At 40.2% G+C, this 21,507-nt stretch overlaps 1 protein-coding gene across 1 annotated transcript; it reads left to right on the top strand.

The window, feature by feature from the left end:
- The first annotated feature begins 4,080 nt into the window (after window positions 1-4,080).
- Window positions 4,081-19,919, top strand: LYVE1 (lymphatic vessel endothelial hyaluronan receptor 1). Its single transcript, XM_074230301.1, has 6 exons — window positions 4,081-4,450; window positions 6,808-6,979; window positions 7,075-7,214; window positions 12,652-12,942; window positions 15,736-15,814; window positions 16,383-19,919. The coding sequence occupies exons 1-6, from the start codon at window positions 4,357-4,359 to the stop codon at window positions 16,576-16,578; spliced, it is 972 nt and encodes a 323-aa protein (XP_074086402.1). The 5' UTR covers window positions 4,081-4,356; the 3' UTR covers window positions 16,579-19,919.
- Window positions 19,920-21,507: the final 1,588 nt, after the last annotated feature.

Here is a 21,507-nt window from a genome sequence, read left to right as displayed (position 1 = left end):
GAGGTTGCATTTGAACTCAGGTCCTACTGACTCCAGGGTCAGTGCTCTAAACACTGCACCACCTAGCTGCCCCAACTTTTGTTTCTTAAACAAGCAATTTTCTTTTCTTTCAGTGGTTACTGCTTGAATATATTTATCTCTCTGTTTTTTCTTTCTTTCCACTGGTTCATTAGTTAATAAATTTAGACCTAAAAAGGATTTTAGAGATCCTGAAACACTTAAGCCAAGCAGATTACATGACCTGCCTAGGATCATATAACTAGTATATAATGGGGAGTAGGATTTGAACCCTTGCTTTCCAAATGCCGAGGGCAACTATGTACATTTTTGGTGTCTTGATGATTTGGTATCTGAACAGAGACACTAACTATCTGATCCACACCAGTGTCTGTCTCAGCCTTTAGTGTGACTCAGAGGAGTAAGTAGGAAGTGGCTCTCTAAATTTATGTAAGCTTCTTCAAATGTTACTTAACACTAATCTAACAGGTAACTAACTAATGTTACCAGAATTGGTACTTGAACACCAGGCTCTCTGATGTCAAATCCAATGTCTCCTCTAACCAAACCACAATGTCTCCTCTAACCCCCCCCAAGACATACAAACATACATATGTATTCACATATGCACAAGTGAAGATGTTATTTCTAAAATACATTTTAGTTTTATGAATGAGCATTCAGGAACTAGGTCTTCCTACCTCCACTTGCCTAAATATCCACATATTATCCAAAGCACTCTTCCTAATGACAATCTGCAATTAAATCGTGGAATCATGGTTACTCTCTGAAAAAGTCATTAGAAATGACTTAATAGAACCTATTATTTTTTGTTGTTCAGTCAAGTCCAACTCTTTATGACCCCATTTGGATTTTTCTTGGCAAAGATACTGGAGTCATTTGCCATTTCTTTTTCCAGTTAATTTTACAAATGTAGAAACTGAGACATCAGGATTGAGTGACTTGCCCAGAGTCACACAGTTAATAAATATTTGAGGCTAGATTTGAACTCAGGAGGATGTCTTCTTGACTCCAACACCATGCACTGTGGCACCACCTAGCTGCCCAGTATAACCTATTACTAAACAGGCATGCCATTTACAATACACCCTGACAAATGGTTAGAAGACTTCCAGGGATGGGAAGTTCATTCCCCACTAAATCTGCCTTGCTGAACTTCTGAACAATGCCAAATGGAAGTTTTTCCAAAATTTGCTTTTGTGCTACTTTCCTTTGGTTCCCACACTCACCATGAGGTCAAGCAAAATAGGTCATGTCTGTGTGATAGCCCTTCAAAGACTTGGTCCTACCCACGTCTCTTCACACTTTACTAGCTTTGTGATCTTGGACAAATCAACCCCTCTAAGCCTTCATCTGTAAATCGAGGGGGGTTGGACTGGATGGTTCCTGAGACCCCTTATAAAGCTCTAAATCTGTGATCCTCCCTGTTTTAGGTAAAAGATTTCTTTAAAAAGATTGATGTTTTGGATGACTCATCAATCATTAAAGCTTAAAAGGAACCTCGGAAAGCAAAAGCTAATAGGATTGTGGAGTTGGAAGAGACTTCAGTGACAATCTGGTGCAACTTCATTTTATAGGTGGGAAAACTAAGGCTGAGCAGTATTAAGTGACTTGACAAACAACTGGCAAGAATCAGAGCTGACACTTAAAAATAAGTTATCTGAATCCAGAGTCCATGAGTCTTTTTTCCCCCATTTTTCCTACTGTTCCTCAAACCCCACCATTTTACAGAAAAGGAATCTCATCATCAGACCTTTTTATTTGTTGTTGGAATTGTGGTAGGAGGGGTATGGGAAGCCCCAACCTGGCAACAGGAAGGAGGGAGGTCAGATGGTACTGAAGTTGGGGTGGGAGGAAGGAGTTTTTCCTGACACAGGCATAGGAGGAGGAATTCTCAGCTGGGGCAAATATACAGAACATATCCATTTCTCATTGTCAGGAACTTGTAAGGCTTCCCAAGGGAAGACCTTCAGAGCTCCCTAGTAAGCTCAGAGACAAGGGATTTTCCAGCACTGAAGATTTCAATTGTTTCCTTTTCAGTCTTACTGGCGAATCATAGGATACCAAGATTTCAGCTACAAACAACCTTAAAGATGATTAAATGACCAAGGAATTCTTCACAAGGGAACATGAACTTGGGTTTTTTGCTTTGGGTTTTTTTTTATTTCATTCATTCATTCATTCATTGCAAGGCAATGGGATTAAGTGACTTGCCCAAGGTCACACAGCTAGGTAATTATTAAGTGTCTGAGTTCAGATTTGACTCCAGGGTCTGTGCTTTATCCACTGCACCACCCAGTTGCCCACATGAACTTTTTTTTAAAAAAAAATACATTTTGATAACTATATTTCAATATAATTACTTCCTTTATATTCCAAATTATTTTACTTTATGCATTTAAAAATATTGTAAGAAAGAATCCTTGAAACACAAAAAGATTCCCATCTCTAATCCAATCTTCTCATTTCACCAGTGAAGGAAATAGAAACCTGGTTAAGTGAATTCAGTTCCAAAATTTCAGATTTAGAAGGGGTTTTCAGGACCACAAAGGCCAAACTCCACCTGAAAAAGAATGTTCTTTATGATATATTAGACAAGTGATCTTTCCTGGAAGACTTCACAGGAGAAGAAATCCACTGCCTTCCACTGCAGATTCTACTTTGGGATAGCTCCATTTGTCAGGAAGTTTTTCTTACATCAAACAAATTAGTCTGTGCAATTTTCACCCATTGTTTCTGGTCCTGTCACTCATTAAGCAAAGCAAGCTTCATCTGTCCTTCACAGAGCAGCTTATCAAATATTTGCAATCATGAATCTATTCATCCATTCATTCGCCCTTCCATTCCCACCCCCTCAGGTTTTCTCTTTTCCAGGTTAAATCATTCCGAATTCCTTCAGCTGACTTTCACTATCATAGGAGCCCTTGTCTAAAGACTTCCTAGCTTATCAACATCCTTTCTAAAATGTGATATCCAGAATCGGACAGAATATAAATGTGTTCTGACTAGCACAGAATAGCATGTCACCTCCCAATTCCAGGAAACTGTATTTCTCTGACCACAGGTTAAGATTGCTTTCAATTTCTAGATTGCCATAGGTACTTAATCAATGTTGCTTGATTAATTGATATCACACATATTAAGTTTGAAGTTCAATAAAATCCCTGCACCTTTTTCAGATGAACTACTGGAGTGCTTAGCCTGGAAGACTTGTGGCCAATTTAATGGTTGTGTTCAACTCTTTGACTGGCGGCCCTATAGAGCAGAACTAGGAACTATGGATAGAAGGGGCCCAGAGGCAGGTTTAAGCTCAATGGAAACAGAATTTGGTAACTAATAGCATTGCCCTAAGTGAGATGGACTGCCTCTGGAGGTAGTTATTTCCCCTTCACTTTTAGGGCTTTCAGCAAAAATTGGTTGAGCACTTACTTATTAAAAAGCCTAGTATGAATGAGTTGGAATAAATTAGTTCATAGAATTATAAATCTGGAGTTGAAGAGGACCTTCGAGGTCATCTAGTCCAGCCCCCTTAAGAGGAGACAGTCAGTCACTCAATTAGCATTTTTAGTGCCTACACTATGGCAGATACTTTAACAAATACTTTCTCATATGATCTCACAACCAGCCCTGGAGGGAGGTGCTGCTATTATCTCATTTTACAGATGAGGAAACTGAGGCAACCAGAGGTTAAAGGGCTAATGCAGAGTCACCTAGCCAGTAGGACGCATTTGAACTCAAGTCTTCCTGACTCCAGGCTCAGTTGCACCAACTGTCTCCATTATGGAGGGGTTGGGTATTTCAAAGTCCTCTCAAAGGGAATCCTCCAAGACCCATCCTGAAATAAACTTTGAAAGCAAGTATTAAAATTCATCTGACCTAGCCTTAATTTCTCAGAAGTCATTGAGTTTGAGGGTGGACAGGGTGGAGGACTCTGAATCATGACACCAACTCCTATGGAACCCCAGCCTTTGCCTGAGAGTTAGTAAATGACCCACATGGGAGGAATTAACCCTGAAAGATGTAAGAAAGGAAGACCAGCAGCCAACTTCAAAACATCTGGCTGACCAGGAAGGAATGCAACAGGGCAAGCTGGGCTATCTGTCTCTCTCAGCTGCCTGCTCTCTGAGTCAGCAATAGCTGAATTTTCCAGACAGCCATCCATAACGCACAGGCTTCATTTCCCCCCATTGACCTTGACAAGAGGTTGGGCGGGAAGCAGAGTGGACAGCGACACAATACTGGGACAGCTCGGGATCTCACAGTCCATCCACTTCTCTAAGGAGAGAGCAGGCAACAGAGGGCTGCCCAGCCTCTCTCTCCGTCTGAAGGATTCCAGCCATGGCGCACTGCCCCACTATGGAACGCCATCCCACCATGGCCCTGCTCTTTTCCCTGCTCTTGGTCCTGGTCCAAGGCTTGCTCCAGGTTGAAGGTAGGTCCCGTGCCAACTCGCTCCTCCTGGGTGGGTGGGTGAAAGTCACAAAAGACTCTTGGATTCTCTATTGCTGAATCAATGCAGCTTGGGTGACTCCAGTTTCACAAGTGGAAACCTCAACTTGACAGCCTAGCTTCATCCTCAATAGATGTGAGCATTCTATGAGCAATGACATTTTTAAAATCATTCATCTTTGGAAGAAGTTATTTTTTCTTAGAACCTTCTAGATCTAGAACTGGAAGCTACTTCAGAAGTCATCTTAGAGGAAAAAGGTGCTCAGGCAGGGATACACACTCACCCAGGAAGACCGAGCAATTGTCTCAAGCTCTCACAGTTTAGGAAACATTAGAGTCAGGGGCAGGATTTCAACACAGGTCTTCTGAATCCAGATCCACCATACCATAGTGACCTGCATATTTATTATATTTCTCTTTCAGTAGTCATTGTTTTGTTTTGAGGAGTTTTGACAAATAAAACAAACTTCTAAACAAAACAAGGAAGGAAGCAGGGAGAGAAAAGATTATTAAAATTTTTGTTTTAATTTAATTTAAAACACAACAGGTTTAAATCCCAGCTATGCCACTTACTGCCTGGATGCCTTGGGGAAATCACTTAATTTCCCTGACCCTCAGGGATTTATTTGTAAAATTAGGGGAAGATCTTTTCTTGCTCTAAAGAACCTACGAATAGTAGAATATGATTGCAGGCATGCATTTTGTTCTATTTTTTTGTATTTATATCCTCAACACTTATAGCAATCACTCATCAATCACCTATAATGTATATTTAATAAATGTTAATTGGAATAATTGGATTAAATTGAATTGACTCTATGATGAATAACATTTATGAGAAGCCTTTCCTGATGCCCCTCCCAATAAGGAAGAGAAAATGGAAACAGTTGTGTACAAACAAGATAGAAACAGGATATATTGGGGATGATGATGATTGTCCTTCATCCTCGAAGATCATAACACCAGGGAGGTGATGCCATGACAAGCGAGTGAAATGGATTTGAATGAGAGGGTGCTATTCAAAGTCACACTCCTCTCTCCTCAAGAGTCATCTGGGTTCAGTGGACAGATGAATCAGGATGACTGGAAATGGTCCTGAATTTGAGGCAATCAGGGTTAAGTGACTTACTTATCCAAGGTCACACAGTTAATGTCTGAGACAGGATTTGAACTCAGGTCCTCCTGATTCCGGGGCTGGTGCTCTATCCACTGTACCACCTAGCTGTCCCATATAGATTGGGAATAGTCAATGGGGGGAAGGTATGAGCTTTGAGTGGCTTCCTGTAGAAGGTGGGATTTTAGTTGCAACTTGAAAGAAATCAGGAGACAGAGATGAGGAAGGAAAGAATTCCAAGTATGAAGGACAGCCAGTGAAAATTCAGGGGGTTGGCAGAAGAGTTTTGTGCAAGAAGGAGCAGAGAGGCTAGTGTCACTGGATTAAAGAATATGCAAAACACTCTTTAACACAGTTTCCTTTCTAAAAAAGCTAGCAATTATTGTATTATTAGAGTATATTACTATATTATGTTTTATATATATATATATAAAATAATATATTATAACATTTTGAGGTTTGCCTCTTAGAATCTCTAGCAACCTCTGCAACTCAGCTCAAAGGACACCTGGGATCATAGATTCAGAGCTCAATTATATCATATCCAAACTCCATATTTTATAGAGAAGGAAACTGAGGCACAGAGTGGTTTAGTGTATTTCCCAGGGTTATACCTTCCACAAAAGGACTTTCATGTTTTCATCCCCTCACTCATCAAAGACAAATGATTATGTCTAAACTCTGTGTCCCCAGGAAACTCTCTCAGAGGGGTCCATGGATTCATGGATGAATTTCAGAATATCTATGAACCTGAATAGGGAAAGAATTCTAATTTCCTTTTCATTAATTTGCAACTGAAAATGAATCTTTTAAGACCATATTAGTCTAAGAAATCTTCTGACGAGGCTTCACCAAATTGCCATAGTGTTTTTTTTTTAAAAAAAAACTATGGTTTACACTGGTCTGACTATAAATTGAAGGAAAAAAGTACTACTAAGCATGGGCAGAAAAAGTATTTCACTGGGGGCTTCCTACACAGATTAAATCCCAGATCTAACCCCTCCCCCCCTCAAAAATAGAGAGATTTTGTTTTTACTTAACCATGTATGTGCATGTAAGATTCAGGAGGGTAAAAATTATCTCCTTTTATCCTCATATTCCTAGCATCTAGTACATTGTTTTATTTTTTTATATAATAGCACTTAATAAATGATTGCTGCACTGATTTTATTGAACCCCAAAAGATGTCCAATTCCCTTCTAAGTATTCATATGCTTCTGTTCCAGATATTCTTATCACTGAACCTTGTAGGATCATGGGGATCACCCTCATTGGCAAAGGAAAAGGGCCAGAATTAAATTTCACTGAAGCCAGAGATGCCTGCAGCATCCTGGGACTCCAGTTGGCCAGTAAAGCTCAAGTGACGACAGCCCGAGATGTTGGGTTTGAGACATGCAGGTGTGTGAGAATGGGACATTTTCTTTCCATGGCATGGTTTCTCTTTTGTTGGGTTTAATGCTCAGACAGCTAATGGATTCTTCTTCTCTTTGCAGTTTTGGGTGGGTCTCTGACAAATACGTGGTCATCTCCCGCATTCTCCCCAATCCCAAGTGCGGTAAAAACAAAACAGGTGTCGTGGAATGGAAACTATCACCACAGCAAAAGCAGTATGCACACTGTTACAACTCCTCAGGTCAGTGGATGCTCTAGATGATTAACCTCTGTTCAACATGGTTGTAGTTCTGCCTTCCCAACATGCCTCTAAAAAAGAAATTCTCTAAGCAGTTCATGGAAACTGGCTTCAAATCCTAAGGCAATTCAACATACATTTTATTGACTACTGGTTACATGCAGAACCTTGTCTTTGACCCTGAGGGGATGATATGTCTCAGTCTCACAGTCTATCCTGCTAAGGCTAAGAGGACAACTGTTGCTGTGTTCAATCATTTTTTCAGTCACATACAACTCTTCATGACCTCATTTTCTTGATAGAGACGCTGGTGTGGTTTGCCATTTCCTTCTCCAGCTTGCTTTACAAATGAGAAAACTGAGACAAATAGGATGAAATGACTTGCCCAGGGTCATACATCTAGTACGTGTCTGAGGCCAGATTTGAACTCAGGAAGATGAGACTTCCTGCCTCCACACCCAGCACTCTTCTCCACTGCCTTAAGGGATGGATACAAATCCTAATACTATATGAGAGAATGTGTGTTTTTAATCATAAGATGGAAGGTTTAGAGCCAGAAGGGATTTTACAGAACATCTAGTCCAATCCTTTCATCTTACAGATGAGGAAATCAAAAACCTGTAGATGATAAGTGACTTGGTCAAGGTCACTAAAAGAATTAGAGGTAGAGCAAGGATCCATCTCAGATTCTTTGACTATTCAGAACTATTTTTTTACTCTAGTGGTAAATATGTGCAAGCAAATTACCTTTTAAGGCAGAGAAAGGTCATTAGGCACTCTGGACATCAGAAAAAGCTTTTGGAGGAGGTGACTTCTTTTAGGCCTAAGAAGATGGGTAGAACTACAGCAGGTAGAGATGATTGAAAGAAAGACTGAGACCAGGACCATATAAGACATTTGCCCTAAGCAGGAGGAGATTAGGAGCATAGATTTAGTGTGGAAGAGATCTCAGACGTCATCTAAAGAGTCAATTAGGGAGGCAAGTCAGCATGCATTTATTAATCAGGTGAAGATGCAGCAGAAATCAAAGAAAAAATAAACCAGTTCCTCCTCTCAAAGAATTCCAAGTCTAGCAGGAGAGACAACAAGTAAACATTTACAAACAAAATATAGACTGAATAATTTGGTATAGTCAATAGAGAGAAGGGATTATAGTAAAAGAGGACTGGAAAAGGCTTCCTAACTAAAATTTTCCACTTCATGTCATGAATTGCCTTGTCTGCCATCTTCCAAAATCCCATGAAACCCTCTATACAACTAGAGACCACCAGGTGGCCCAATGGCTAGAATTCTGGGCTTAAAGCCTGGAAAGACCTGAGTTAAAATCCAACCACTGATACTGACTGTGTGACCCTGGGCAAGTCACTCAAAGTCTGCCTCAGTTTCTTCATTCAAAATGAGAATTAAGTGACTTGTCCAGATATATTGCATGTATCAACGGTACCTCTTGCTTTCTCTAATTTCGAGAGTACTATTTAAACTGTAAGGTGGAGAAGTTATGTGTGTCTACACAAGTCTGTCTAGATGTAGTTCCAAGGGAGGCATGAATAGAAATCTCTAGCGTAGCCTTCTTTGTCTAAGGGAACTATTGATTCCTTTCAGGAGAGGAGCAGAAAGTTGGAGCCATGAGCCTGGTCATTCTGGTTCTCCAAAATGATATATAGAGCTAGAATTATATCTATCTACCCTCCAAAAATTGAGAATTAGGATTATATCTATCTGCCCCCCTTAAAAATTGCTGGTCTAGAAGGAATAATGTCTACTTTTTTGATCCATAAACCCTTACTAGGGAAGGCATGCTTCAAATTATCTATCCAAGCACTCAATTCTCTTCCTACCACATATCAATTACACAGAGATTCATAATAAAAAAAAAAATCAAATAAATTCATTTATTCAAGATCAGTTCAAATCTGACCTCAGGCACTTACTTTTGGATGCCTATCATATGTTGTTGTTGAGTAGTTTCAGCCACGCGTGACTCTTTATGACCCAATTTGGGGTTTTCTTGGCAGAGATACTAGAGAGGTTTGCCATAACCTTTTCCAGCTTGTTTCACAGATCTGGAAACTGAGGCAAACAGGGGTTAAGTGACTTGCCTAGGGTCATCCAGCTAGAAAGTGTCTGAGGTTATATCTGAGTTCGGGAAGATGAGTCTTCCTAACTCCAAACCCAACTCTCCAGGCACCATCCAGCGACCTATTACATAAATTATTAAATAAATATTGGTTAACTTTTAACCCTGGAAAAATCTCTTAACTTAGTCTGCCTTAGTTTCCTCCTTTATTAAATGAGGATAATATAGCACCAACTTTCAGGTTTTTGTGAGGGAAGATCAAATGAGACTAAATCCATAAAGTGCTTTGTGAACTTTAAAGTATTATAAATGCTAGCTGCTATTATATTCTTATTGTCATTATCATTATCATTATCTAATCTAACCTTCTTCATTTTACAGCTTGGTTAAGTGACTTGCCCAAGGTCACACAGATGATAGAGATAGGATTCAAACTCAGGGTCCTTGGTTCCAGTGCTAGGATTCTTTCTCCTGCATCATGCAGCCTCCTGGGGATGCAAATGTCTGTCTTCATTCATCCATCTAGCCCAAAGCTTTCCTCACCTCTTCCTTCTGGCTTCCCTGATCTATTTTAAGATTCATTTTCTGTGGGAAACCTTTCCTGATCTGCCATTTACCTGCTCCAACCCTAACTCCCATCATCATTACCCAGTTCTTCCCTCTGGGATTACTTTCCATTTACACCTATCTCATGGGTACAGAGTATCTCTCCCATTAGAATGTGAGAAGAGACTGTGTTTTTGCCTTTCCTTAGATCCCAATTGTCTGGCACATACAGAAGACTTTTAATGAATGTTTGTTGGGGGCAGCTAGGTGGCACAATGGAGTACCTGAGTTCAAATTGCCTAGCTGTGTGACTTTGGGCAAATCACTTAACCCCATTGCCTTGCAAAAATTAAAAAAAAAAAAATGAATGTTGATAACCTATCAGGTTCTCTAAACCTCTCTTCTTTCTCGCATTCCAAATCATCTGAGTGGCCTACCTGCCCTTTTCTGAATCACATCTTTAGAGCAAGATTTAAAAGAAAAACAGACAAAAGAACCAAACCTAATTTCCAGGGCTGCCCAATGATATTTTTATGAATGAAAACTGAGTCATCTGGGGAAACACCAGGGCCTCCCACACAGCTCTTCTGAATCAGTGATTTCCTTCCATTATCCTTTTAAATATGTTCTTTTGAACAGCTGTGACAACGGGGAAGCAGGAGATAGGGAAGAGCAACCCTTCTGTAGGCGCCGTTGAGTCTAAACTGAAAAGAGCATAGGAGTGGGAGAAAGTCTTGGCGGAAAGGTTTCACTGTGAAAGAAGGGGTGACCCAGGAGTCTGGAATAGGAGAGGAAGTATAGACTTTGATGATTTCTCCTATAATTAATTATAATCATTAACACAATCCTAAGAACTCACTTTTCTTCGGCAATCAATAATTGCATCATCATCCACAATAGCTAGCATTTATATCATGTCTTCTATGTGTCAGACTCTTGCTTTATAAGAATAGACCAGGAATTCTTCATGTGGGGACCACAGAGGCCTTGGTGGATAGATTTCAGGGGGAATGTCTATGAACTTGGATAGGGGAAAATTACATTTTAATTTTTTTTGCATGTGTTTATATGTGAATATAAAAACACATATGTGTGTATAGTACATGGACCATATACGTATATATACATATATATCTATGTAAAGGAGAATATATATTCTTACCTCCATTTTGTAGAGAAAACTGAGGTCCTGAGCAGAAAAATGTCTGTTGGTCCAGGATCTGGACTCCTCAGGCTGATTCTAACTTAGGACAGATTTCCTTAGGAACTAGATTTCAGAGTAGTTGCTTAGGAAAACACCTCCCCACATCTTCCCTAGCCCTTTTCCTAGTATTCACATGATTAAGCTTTTTAAGGCTAACTGGCTGATTCATCCAACCTACTGCTTCAGGGTCTGGAAAATACTTAAAGCAACAAACAATGGGCCAGGAGGGCAGGCGATGTGTTAGAATCCAACACAGAGAACCCCCAAAGACTTTGAAGGTCATCTGTGTTCATAATGATCTATCTGGAGCAGCTTCAAGTATGAAATATATTGAAATAATTTTCAAGATCAATGGCATGGTTAAAATTATTCTTGCTCTTGAGAATCAAGGTGACTGTAGAGATGTGTTACTGGATACCAAAAGTTGGGTTTTAATGGTATTCCCTTGAAAATTTAGAATCATAGGATTTCAGAGGTGGAAGAAACCTTTAGGAAAGGCATAGACAAACTAATGTCTTCAAGAGGGAGGCCAGGATGGGAGAGAATTGTAGAATATGATGTTGTTGACATCGATAAAATAGGGAAGGGGAACTGAGACCAAGTCCAACAGTCAGCAGTATTTATTATGTCATCAAGGTGGCACAGTAGATAGAGTGCCAGCCTTGGTGTCAGGACAATCTGAGTTCAGATCTGTTCTCAGACACTTAATAGCTCTATGACCCTGAGCAAGTCACTTAACCTTGTTTGCCTCAGTTTCCTCATCTGTACAATGACCTGGAGAAGGAAACAGCAAACCATTCTAGTATCTTTGCAAAGAAAATTCCAAATCAGATCATAAGAGTAAGACATGGCTAAAAAAAACCCAAACAAACAAGACTGGACAAAGTATTTCCCCTCTTTAAGAGTTAGCCTCATCTTGTGCAAGATGGAGACAGTAAATGCTTATCATCACAGGGCAGTTGTGAGAGTCAAACTAGATAATGGAGATAAAGAGTTTTGTGATTGTCAAATGCTATCAGCATTTCCACTGCTATTGTTCTCTCCTGGCACCAGAGGAGCCCACTGTCTCTGCTCTCCAAGGACGTTGAAGGTGGAGGCAGAAAATGTGTTCCATGGTGCCACCCTGTCCTAGACTTCCAGTAAGCTGAACCCTGTAATGACTCTCACTCCCAGATCCTTAACTAGTACAAGACTAATAGGGCTTTGTGTCAGAGCAATGAATTCAGTCTTTCCAGTCATTAGCCTGAGCTCCAATCTGAAGCCTACCCTGCTCTCCTCTTTGGTAGCCACTTCCCATTGGTGTGTGCCAGTATCCCAAGGTCTTCTCTATTCCCCCCACCACTTGGAAGACTATCTGACCCTTTCCACTTGAACACTTTCATGCTAATGATCCAGAATCTCCAACTTCCCACCACTACCCCAGGTCCCCCTCTACTCTCTATTCAATCAAAAATCTTTTTCAGGATATTTGTCCTAACCATAAAATAATTGTAGTTACAGGTCAATCTACCACTATCACCCCAAGTCTAATTCTATCAGCCTGAACTACATGGTTGCAGGTGCTCCTTTTAAGTTAACTTTAGATCTCACTGCATTTTTGCTTCTCCCCACAGATATATGGATTAATTCATGCAGACCCGATATTGTTACCACCGAAAACACAGTCAACACACCAACTATAACGGACACAGCCGAATTTAATGTCAGTGACTCAACTGATACAGCAACATCATCTCCATCCCCACCACCTAAGCCAGCAGGGCCAAGATGGAACAAAAAATTAATTTGTGTGACAGAACTAGTTTTGGAAACAAGCACTATGGAAACAAGTACAGTGCCAGAGGAAGTCATATCAACTTTTGAAAGTCAACCTTTATTTAAGAATGAAGGTTCTACTTTTGGAGGTAAAGAGGGAAGGGGGAGGGAAGGAAAAAAGCATAGAAGGCATTGTTCTGAATAAATACTTTATAAATATTTTCTCAATTCATCTTCACAACAACTCTTCCAAATAGAGTTGCTACGCCCATCTTAAAGATGAGCAAACTGAAATGAATCATCTTGCCCAGGTTCACCCAGCTAGTAAATGGGTGAGGCTCGATTTGAACTCAAGTCTTACTGACTCCAGGCCCTGCATGCCATTCACTATTTCATAAGACAGTATGTGTACTGTGTCTGTCTGTGCATAAGGGTACACCCTTGAGTATCCACAACCAGAGGCTGAAATGAATTTACCTGCAAAATACAAAGTGAGCTAAGAGTAGAAGCAGGGTCTCTTTGAGTCCATCCAAATAAAGGAAACTGAATCCCTTTTCTCTATAATGACCCTTCTGAAATCTGAAGGCAGCTTTGAATCACGAAGGACCAAATGAAAGAGCAGGGTTCAAATACCACCTCTTGTATTATCTGGGTAACAAGGTGGGACTTGGGTACACCATGTACCTTGACATCTCTAGTCCTCAGTATCCCCATCTGTCATTTGAGAAGATTGAACTAAATGACTTGTGAGTTTACTCCCAAATCCCATCTATGATCCAGTGTCCCCCACCAGTTCCCTACCATTACCACCACCTAAGTCTTGTCATAGCTAGGCTAACCATTCTAATTTCACAGTATCCAACAAAACAAAACAAAATTAGAATGGGAAGGGTTTGGCAGCCATCTATTTTAACCCATACATGACCAAAACCACTCTGATATCACTGACAAGTAACAGTCAAGGCTTTGCTTGAAGATTTCCACTCCCCAGGCCCATTATAGTTTAAGATAGCTCTTATTGGCAGGAAGTCCTTCCTTCTGTCAAGCTTAACTCTAACCCTTTGTAACTTTCTGTAGTTACCCCCCACTCCTAGTTCTTCCTTTGGGGATAAGCAAAGCTAGTTTTCCATACAGTAGCCCTTCAAATGTATGGAAATAGCGATTTTATTTCCCCTCACTCCTCTTTCCCTGGATAGTCAGTCCTATTTCTTTCAACCAACACTCTCTCTCCTTGTCAAAATTATTTCCTTTTTTTTGTCTCAAGAATTGTATTCTTGAGTTTTCCATTCCTTCTGATTTGGTTTCCTGGATACAGTTTTAGTCCATGGAATCTTGCCTATTATTTCTCTGAATCCTTTAAAAACTGTCCTCCCAGGGGCGGCTAGATGGTGCAGTGGATAGAGCACTGGCCCTGGAGTCAGGAGTACCTGAGTTCAAATCCGGCCCCAGACATTTAATAATTACTTAGCTGTGTGGCCTTGGGCAAGCCACTTAACCCCATTTGCCTTGCAAAAGCTAAAAACAAAAAAAAAAAAAAAAACAAACCTGTCCTCCTCAAGTCAAGGGAAAAACCCAAGAATGCCTTCTCTCAGTCCTTTTCTTCTCTTCTGTCACAAATAAGAATATGGAGCATACACTTCCTTCCAAGCCTCTATCATTTCCTTCCCAGCACCTAGTTGCAAATTAGTTAAAAATCAGATCCACTATGGAAGTTCCTTTCACTGGTTCTTCCATCTTCTGAAGAATTAAGTTAGTATTAAGACAAGTCTCTAGATAGTGTTGTGGATAGGGTATTAGGTCTGGAGTCAGAAGGACCTGAGTTAAAATCCAGTCTCCAGTACTTATTAGATGTGTGACCCTGCACAAGTCACTTAACCCTGTTTACCTCAGTAACTGCCAAGATAACTCCAAATGGGTTCACAAAGGATTGGACATGACTGAAAAAACTCAGCAACAACAACAAAAATGAAACTATTAGCTGTTTTTCTTTGGTCAGAGAGAGAAATCCTGCCAATGTCCTGATCTTAAACCACAGAAAAAGCATGGCTACTATATTTTGTTTCTGAATCAGATTCATTTCCCGAATTCCTCTTTTTCTTCCTTCTCTCCAGGCATCTTGGTATATTCTGAGGATAACACCTCTATGTGTTTCTTCCTCTGCTCATCTTCATTCAAATATTAGTTTCTCAACATGTTTCTCCCTTCTGTTTCTTTAGGTTCAATCATAAGAATCTATCTTTTTTCCTAAGATAGTATTATTCTACCCTTTTATATGGCTTTCATTATGCCTTTAACTTATCTTCCAATGATGTGGTTTCAAGACATGTTGGTTGCCCTTCTCTCAACACCCTTTGGTTTGTGTGGCCCTCCTAAAAATTCGGTGCCCTCCAAAAACAAACAAATAAACAAAAAACCAGGGGCAGCTAGGTGACACAGTGGATAGAGCACTGAACCTAAAGTCAGAAGGATCAGAGTTCAAATCTGATCTCAGATACTTGATATTTACTAACTGTATGACCCTGGACAAGTTGCTTACCCCCATTAACTCACACACAAAAAATGTGAATTGAACACAATATATTTCATCTAAACCTCTCTTGTTTTAGGATACAATCTGATTAATGTTGCCCAAGTTTGTATTTTGTTAGGAATACCACAATCAGAATATGTAACCAGGGAAGATTTGTTAAAGACCTAATCTTAGCTCTTATCAATGCATACATGACCAAAGTTAATTAGAAGTACATAGTTGGGGAAGTTAGGTGATGCAGTAGATAGAGCATCAGTCCTGGAGTCAGGAGGACCTTAGTTCAAATCTGGCCTCAGACACTTAATGCTTGCTTAGTTGTATGATCTTTGGCAAGTCACTTCACCCCATTGCCTTGCAAAAAGAAAGAAAAAAGAAAAAAAGAAGTGTGTAGTCAATTTCTGTTTTTCTCCAGGTGTACCTATCACACTCCTGGTTCTTGCTCTGATATTCTTCATTGCTGCAGTTGTCCTGGCTGTCTGCTATGTCAAAAGGTGGGTCTTTTAGCCAACTTGGTGGCTTCTGTAGTTTTGTCCATTCTGCTTGTAGTCTGAGACGAGGTTTGATTCAACGGATGGCTATCCAGTGTCTGTTACCTGAAGGAGCCTATACCAAGAACTTCAGGGGATTAAATGCAAAGATAGCCTGATCCTTGACCTCAGGGTCTCAAGGGAAGATAAGACAAGTGTACAAATAACTTCTCTACCACCTTCCATAAGGCAGGTACCAACAAGTCACTTTTTGACTAGGAGAATCAGGAAACTTTACAGAGGGGGCATCTGAGTTGAGACATGAATGATTGATGAGATTTCCATAGGGGGAGTTATTTTGGATGAGGAGGGAGAGAATTCTGATCACGGACAGGGGCTTGTCCAAGAGACAGAAAATAGCCCAAATGGGGCATGGAGCATAGAGCACATTGAGGACAGAAATAGGACATAAGGCTGAAAAGATAGGATGGCACCCCCAGGTTAAGGGACCTAGATATTCCAGAAGTGGTCCATGTTACATGTGTATGTTACTTGGAAGTTTTTTGTTTTTCATTTTGTTTTGTATCTCAAGGTACATGACTTCCTTGCCATTTACAAATAAGAATCAGAAGGAAATCACTGAAGCCAAAGGGAGAAAAGAAGCAAAGGCAGAGGACAAAATTCCTAAGGAAGAACCAAAGAAAAATGGGAAAAAAGCAGAAGAGCCCAAGATGACACCCAAGATGACACCCAAAATGACAGTCAAGTATATGGAGGCTGAAGTTTAGTTGGGTCAGAGGGAGGGAAGAGGACACACTTGGGATTTCTTTATCCTGCATCAGAGTTCAGAGGCCATGGACACCTTGTAACCTGAAAAGTTCCTTGTATTTCCCCACTAGAAGAAGCTATTGGACCCAACAGATCAAGCAGGAAAGCAAGTCCACAATCAAACCATAGCCAGAGAAATCGAGGTTCCCTGAGGATTAGTGAGCTCATTCAGATGACTTCCCTATTCCTTCTTACCACTCCTGGGCCCTGGACCCTGTCATCCAATGTCTCCAGAGTGACACCATCCTAGATGCAAAGTTCCTATTCCCTAACAAAATTCAGGTGAGACAAAGTGAATATGTTCTGTCCCAATATTTTAGGAACAATTCCTCTACAGTATTTTTCAGGAAGCCTTTTAGTGGTCTGGAAAGAAGCCAACTGTGATCTGAGAGTTATTCCTGTTCCCATATCAAAGGGCAACGCTTCCTACAGCTCTGGACTGATCCTCTGAGCTTAGACGTACTAGGCAAGCGAACGAATAGAGGCAAGGGCAGCATAGCAGAGGAAGGCCAGTGGAATTCCCTGATATGAAGCTAAAAGAAAGAAGGTCACCAGGATACTAAGAGGTCATGATCTTATAAAATTTTCCTCTGGGCCAGTTTTGTGTCTTGAACTCATTCAGCAGTCTAGTGAAGCCCATGAACCCCTTTTCAGAATTATCTTTTGGAATACATTAAATAAATAGGATTCCAAAGATTTGACATTAAGATAAAGATGAAGTTCTTCTTACCCAGATTCACATGAGCCCCTGAATTCCAAGAATCTTATTTATAAATGGGGAAACTGAGGCTCAGAGAGTAGAAGTGACTTACCCATAATTTTATAAGTAATAAGTTAAGGCAGAACTAGGATTTGAACTCAAGTCCCATGCCTCTCCAGCTCTTTATCATATCACTGTGCCACCTTGGCAAACCAGCTGGAATAAATCTCATTTCTACAGCATATTAAGATTATTTTTTTAAAAAACTCACAAGCTTTGACCTGCTTTTTTAACCTGAACTAGTTCATACCCTCCTTAGATGGCCTATCAGTTCCCAGCTCCCTTAAGTTCTCACCCTATTGATTCCCCCTATCATTCTAGCCCAGAGCATTCAGACCTCTGCCTCTCAAGTAGTAAGAACAATAGGCATATTGAAGCAACCTGAAAGAGCTGTCTCACGCACACACATATTACACACCCATTTTACAGATGTGGAAACTGAGGTGTAAAGAGATTGGGGATCTTGCTAAGGGTCACTTACCTAGTAAAGCCCCTGAGCCAGGATTTGATTCCCAGATCTCCTGACCCAAATCACTGACTAAACAGTAGGTCACATCCCCCAAAGGGACCAAACAAAGCATGCTTTCCTGAAGAACTTCAGTTATGATCCTTTTTCAGCATGCAGTCTTCTCCTTTTGCTATTATTTTATTTGGGGAATGTATTGTCCCATAGCAATGTTAACAAGAGATACACTAAACAACTGTGTCACAACCCAGGGCAGAAAATAACTGGGTCCAGAAAGCAATGACTACACTACAATCAGCAATTTCCTCAGTAAGCTTCTCTCCATCAATAGGTCCCAGCCCCATCTTCCTTACTGCCATAGTCAACAGGCCCCATTAGCTGTGAAGGCCCTGAAATTCAAAGCCTGACCATATCTGTAGGACCTGACAGAATTTTCATTCCATCTTCAACATCCCAGAGTCCCCACCATGTCACAATAAGGTAGGAGAGGAAGAGTCTAGACTGTTATAGAAAAGAACCAAAAGAGAAAGTAAGTGACTCTCTACTCAATGACCATGTGCAAATTACTTTGATTCTGAAAGTCTCAGTTTCCTCATCTGTAAATGGGGATAATAATATTTGCATATCTAACTACCTCTTAGGGTTGCTATGAGTCAAAAATCTTAAAAATGTACTGATAAACATTTAACAACCAGCTCCCAGAGAGGGTGAGGAAGGAATTACATATAATACACTTTCAAATTTAATCTGCCCAGGCAATCAATAAAATAATAAATTAAGCCCTAATTTGAAGTGTTTGACAATTTCCTAAATGTAAATGCTCACATCAAAAATTTAAGAATAAGGGGCAGCTAGGTGGCATAGTGGATAAAACACCGGCCTTGGAGTCAGGAGTACCTGGGTTCAAATCCGGTCTCAGACACTTAATAATTATCTAGCTATGTGGCTTTGGGCAAGCCACTTAACCCCATTGACTTGCAAAAACCTAAAAAAAAAAATTAAGAATTGAGGGTCAGGGGACGGCTAGGTGGCACAGTGAATAGAGCACCAGCCCTGGAGTCAGGAGTACCTGAGTTCAAATCTGGCCTCAGACACTTAATAATCACCTAGTTGTGTGGTCCTGGCCAAGCCACTTAATAAAACATTGCCTTGTTTTAAAAAAAGAGTTAAAAAAATTTAAGAATTGACTGCCTGGAACTGGTATGATGAGGTGACTTCATCCCACCCCTTCTTAAAGCTGTATGTAAAGAGTGAGCTATCAGAATACCCATTTATAAAATATGGACATTCCAATGAAATCATTTCTAAGGCTCCTCCATCCTGAAATACTAGGATCTGATTTTGTCAGATACAGCTTTCTGGATAATCTTGCATGAGACCCAGTTCTACTTCTAATCCTTTGGTAAACCTTGGACAAGTCACAGTCCTCTCTCTGTGCCTCTGCTTCACATCTGTCAGAGTTAACATGGAGTAGCAGATAGAGCACTGGACTTCAAGTCGGGACTATCTGAGTTTATACCCTGCCTTAGACATTTAATAGCTGTATGACTCTTGTATAGAACTCTCTGTGTCTTAGGTTGCTCATTTGTAAAATAAGGGGGTTGTTCCCTTCAGCTTCTAATTCTATGATACTATGACTGTGAAAAGATCTCTCAGCTTTCTTATGCTAGGATTCTGACGTGTTTCTTTGTTTTAATTGTCAGTTCCTATAACTATTCTACTTACTAAACTATGATATTTTTATGCTGGAACTAACATGTCCTTCAATATGTTCTCAATTGTAATTGTAATCATATCCTTTATTTATTAAATTATATTCAAGGAAAAACTTTGTAAGCCATGGGGGGGGGGGGTCTCTTAGGATAACTAACTATTGTGCCATGATGGTCTTGGGCTTTCTTTCCAACAAGAAAAACCTAGTTTGTCCAAATGCGCACAGAGAAAATAAAACTTTAAAACACCTTTTGACCACCATGTTGGATTCCAAAGCACCATGTACACCTCCAAGGGAATAAAAGTAGACACTGAGCCCCAAATCTGAAATTTGCAAAGTGATGAAAAGATGAAAAGAAATTATTAGACTATCATGAGGGGGGGAAAAAAGAGATATCTTCCCTTTCCTACTCTTTTGTGGTAGAAGAAATTCTACCATGAAGAACACTCATGGACAAGCCAAAGATGTCAGTGGCTATTTGAGTTTGTCATTGGGGCCAATCCCTAAAACCACTTACTGTGATTTTAATTAATTGAGATATTATTGCCACATCACTTGATACTGAAGATAGCTCTGTCAGATGGAAATGGAATATGGGACTGATAGAGGACTTTAGCTCTGACTTCCTTGTTCCCCATTCTTTTCTTGATGTGGCAAGATAAAGGAGAAAATTTGGAGTAAGAAGACCCTAATTCTACAGTAACACCTTAGGCAAGAAACATGCTAAGCATTTGATCATGAGCAAGTGACACAACCTCCCTATGCCTCAGTTTCCTCAACTGTAAGATGGGAGGGTTAGACCAAATGGTATCTTGGGCCCCTTCCATCTTTCTTATAGCTTACTAATCCTATGTTACTTCATTCTTTGGACCTCAGAAATTTTCTCATCCAAAAAAAATGGGGGTGGGAAGAGGTGACCTCTTTTACCTATTATAACTTTAAATTTATGATCATTCATATAATAAGAAAGTCCCAGACAACAGCCTGACCTCAGGAAGTATGCCCAGCTCTTTTAGAAATAATGGAGGAGGGGTGGCTAGGTGGTTAGGTGGTGCAGTGGATAGAGCACCAGCCCTGGAGTCAGGAGTATGCTTACTAGTTGTGTGACCTTGGACTAGTCATTTAACTCCACTGTCTTGCAGAAACCAGGAAAAAAGAAAAAAGAAAAGAAAGAAAGAATGGGAACAATAGTAGAAGCCTTGATTGTATCCTAAGACTGCTTCCCTGATATCTCTCTCCCTTCTATCTCTTCAGCTACCAGAGTAAGGAGGTCCATTTGGGAGTCCTGAATGATCCAGGGCAAATCAGCTTTATGCCACAATAAAAATTCTTCCAGATCAAAAGAAAGGGAAATTCAGTCACTCCAGGAAGAGAATTTAGGATAAAATATTCAAACCAAAAGGGACCTTCAACATCTTTTGGTTAAATGCCCTTATTCTACAGATGAGGAAACTGAGTCCCAGAGAGAACTGACTCCCCAAAGCCATGCTAAGAGTTATCAGACAGCTGGACTCAATGGACTTTCACCTTTCTTAAACCTGCCTACTCCTCAGCTGTCTACCACTGAAACTATTTCAATAGTCTCAACTGGGAACATGCAGCGTTAGGCCATTGAAAATACTCAGCTCTGAGTACAGGATGTCTGCCTTTAGATTCTGATAGATTAATACCTCTTTCCATATCATGGAAAGTTCTAGGCAAGAGCACTCTCAGCTCTCATGTACTAAGATTCTGATGTGTTTCTTTGTTTTAATTGTGAGTTCCCATAGCTATTCTCCTTACTAGGTCTTCACCAGCCTCTGCCCCTTACAAACCATGTGATCCTAGTCAAGTCATTGAAATTCTATTTGCCTCAGTTTCCTTAGCTGTAAAATGAGAATAGTAACCCTTCAACATAGACTGGTACATGGTAACTGCTACATAATTATTAGTTGTTATAATTATTATTA

Source organism: Macrotis lagotis, chromosome 3 (genome assembly GCF_037893015.1).
Source record: "Macrotis lagotis isolate mMagLag1 chromosome 3, bilby.v1.9.chrom.fasta, whole genome shotgun sequence".
In the NCBI taxonomy this organism is placed as follows: Eukaryota; Metazoa; Chordata; class Mammalia; order Peramelemorphia; family Peramelidae; genus Macrotis; species Macrotis lagotis.
Note: the sequence above shows the minus strand (reverse complement) of the source record. Positions and strands in the feature narration are given on the sequence as shown.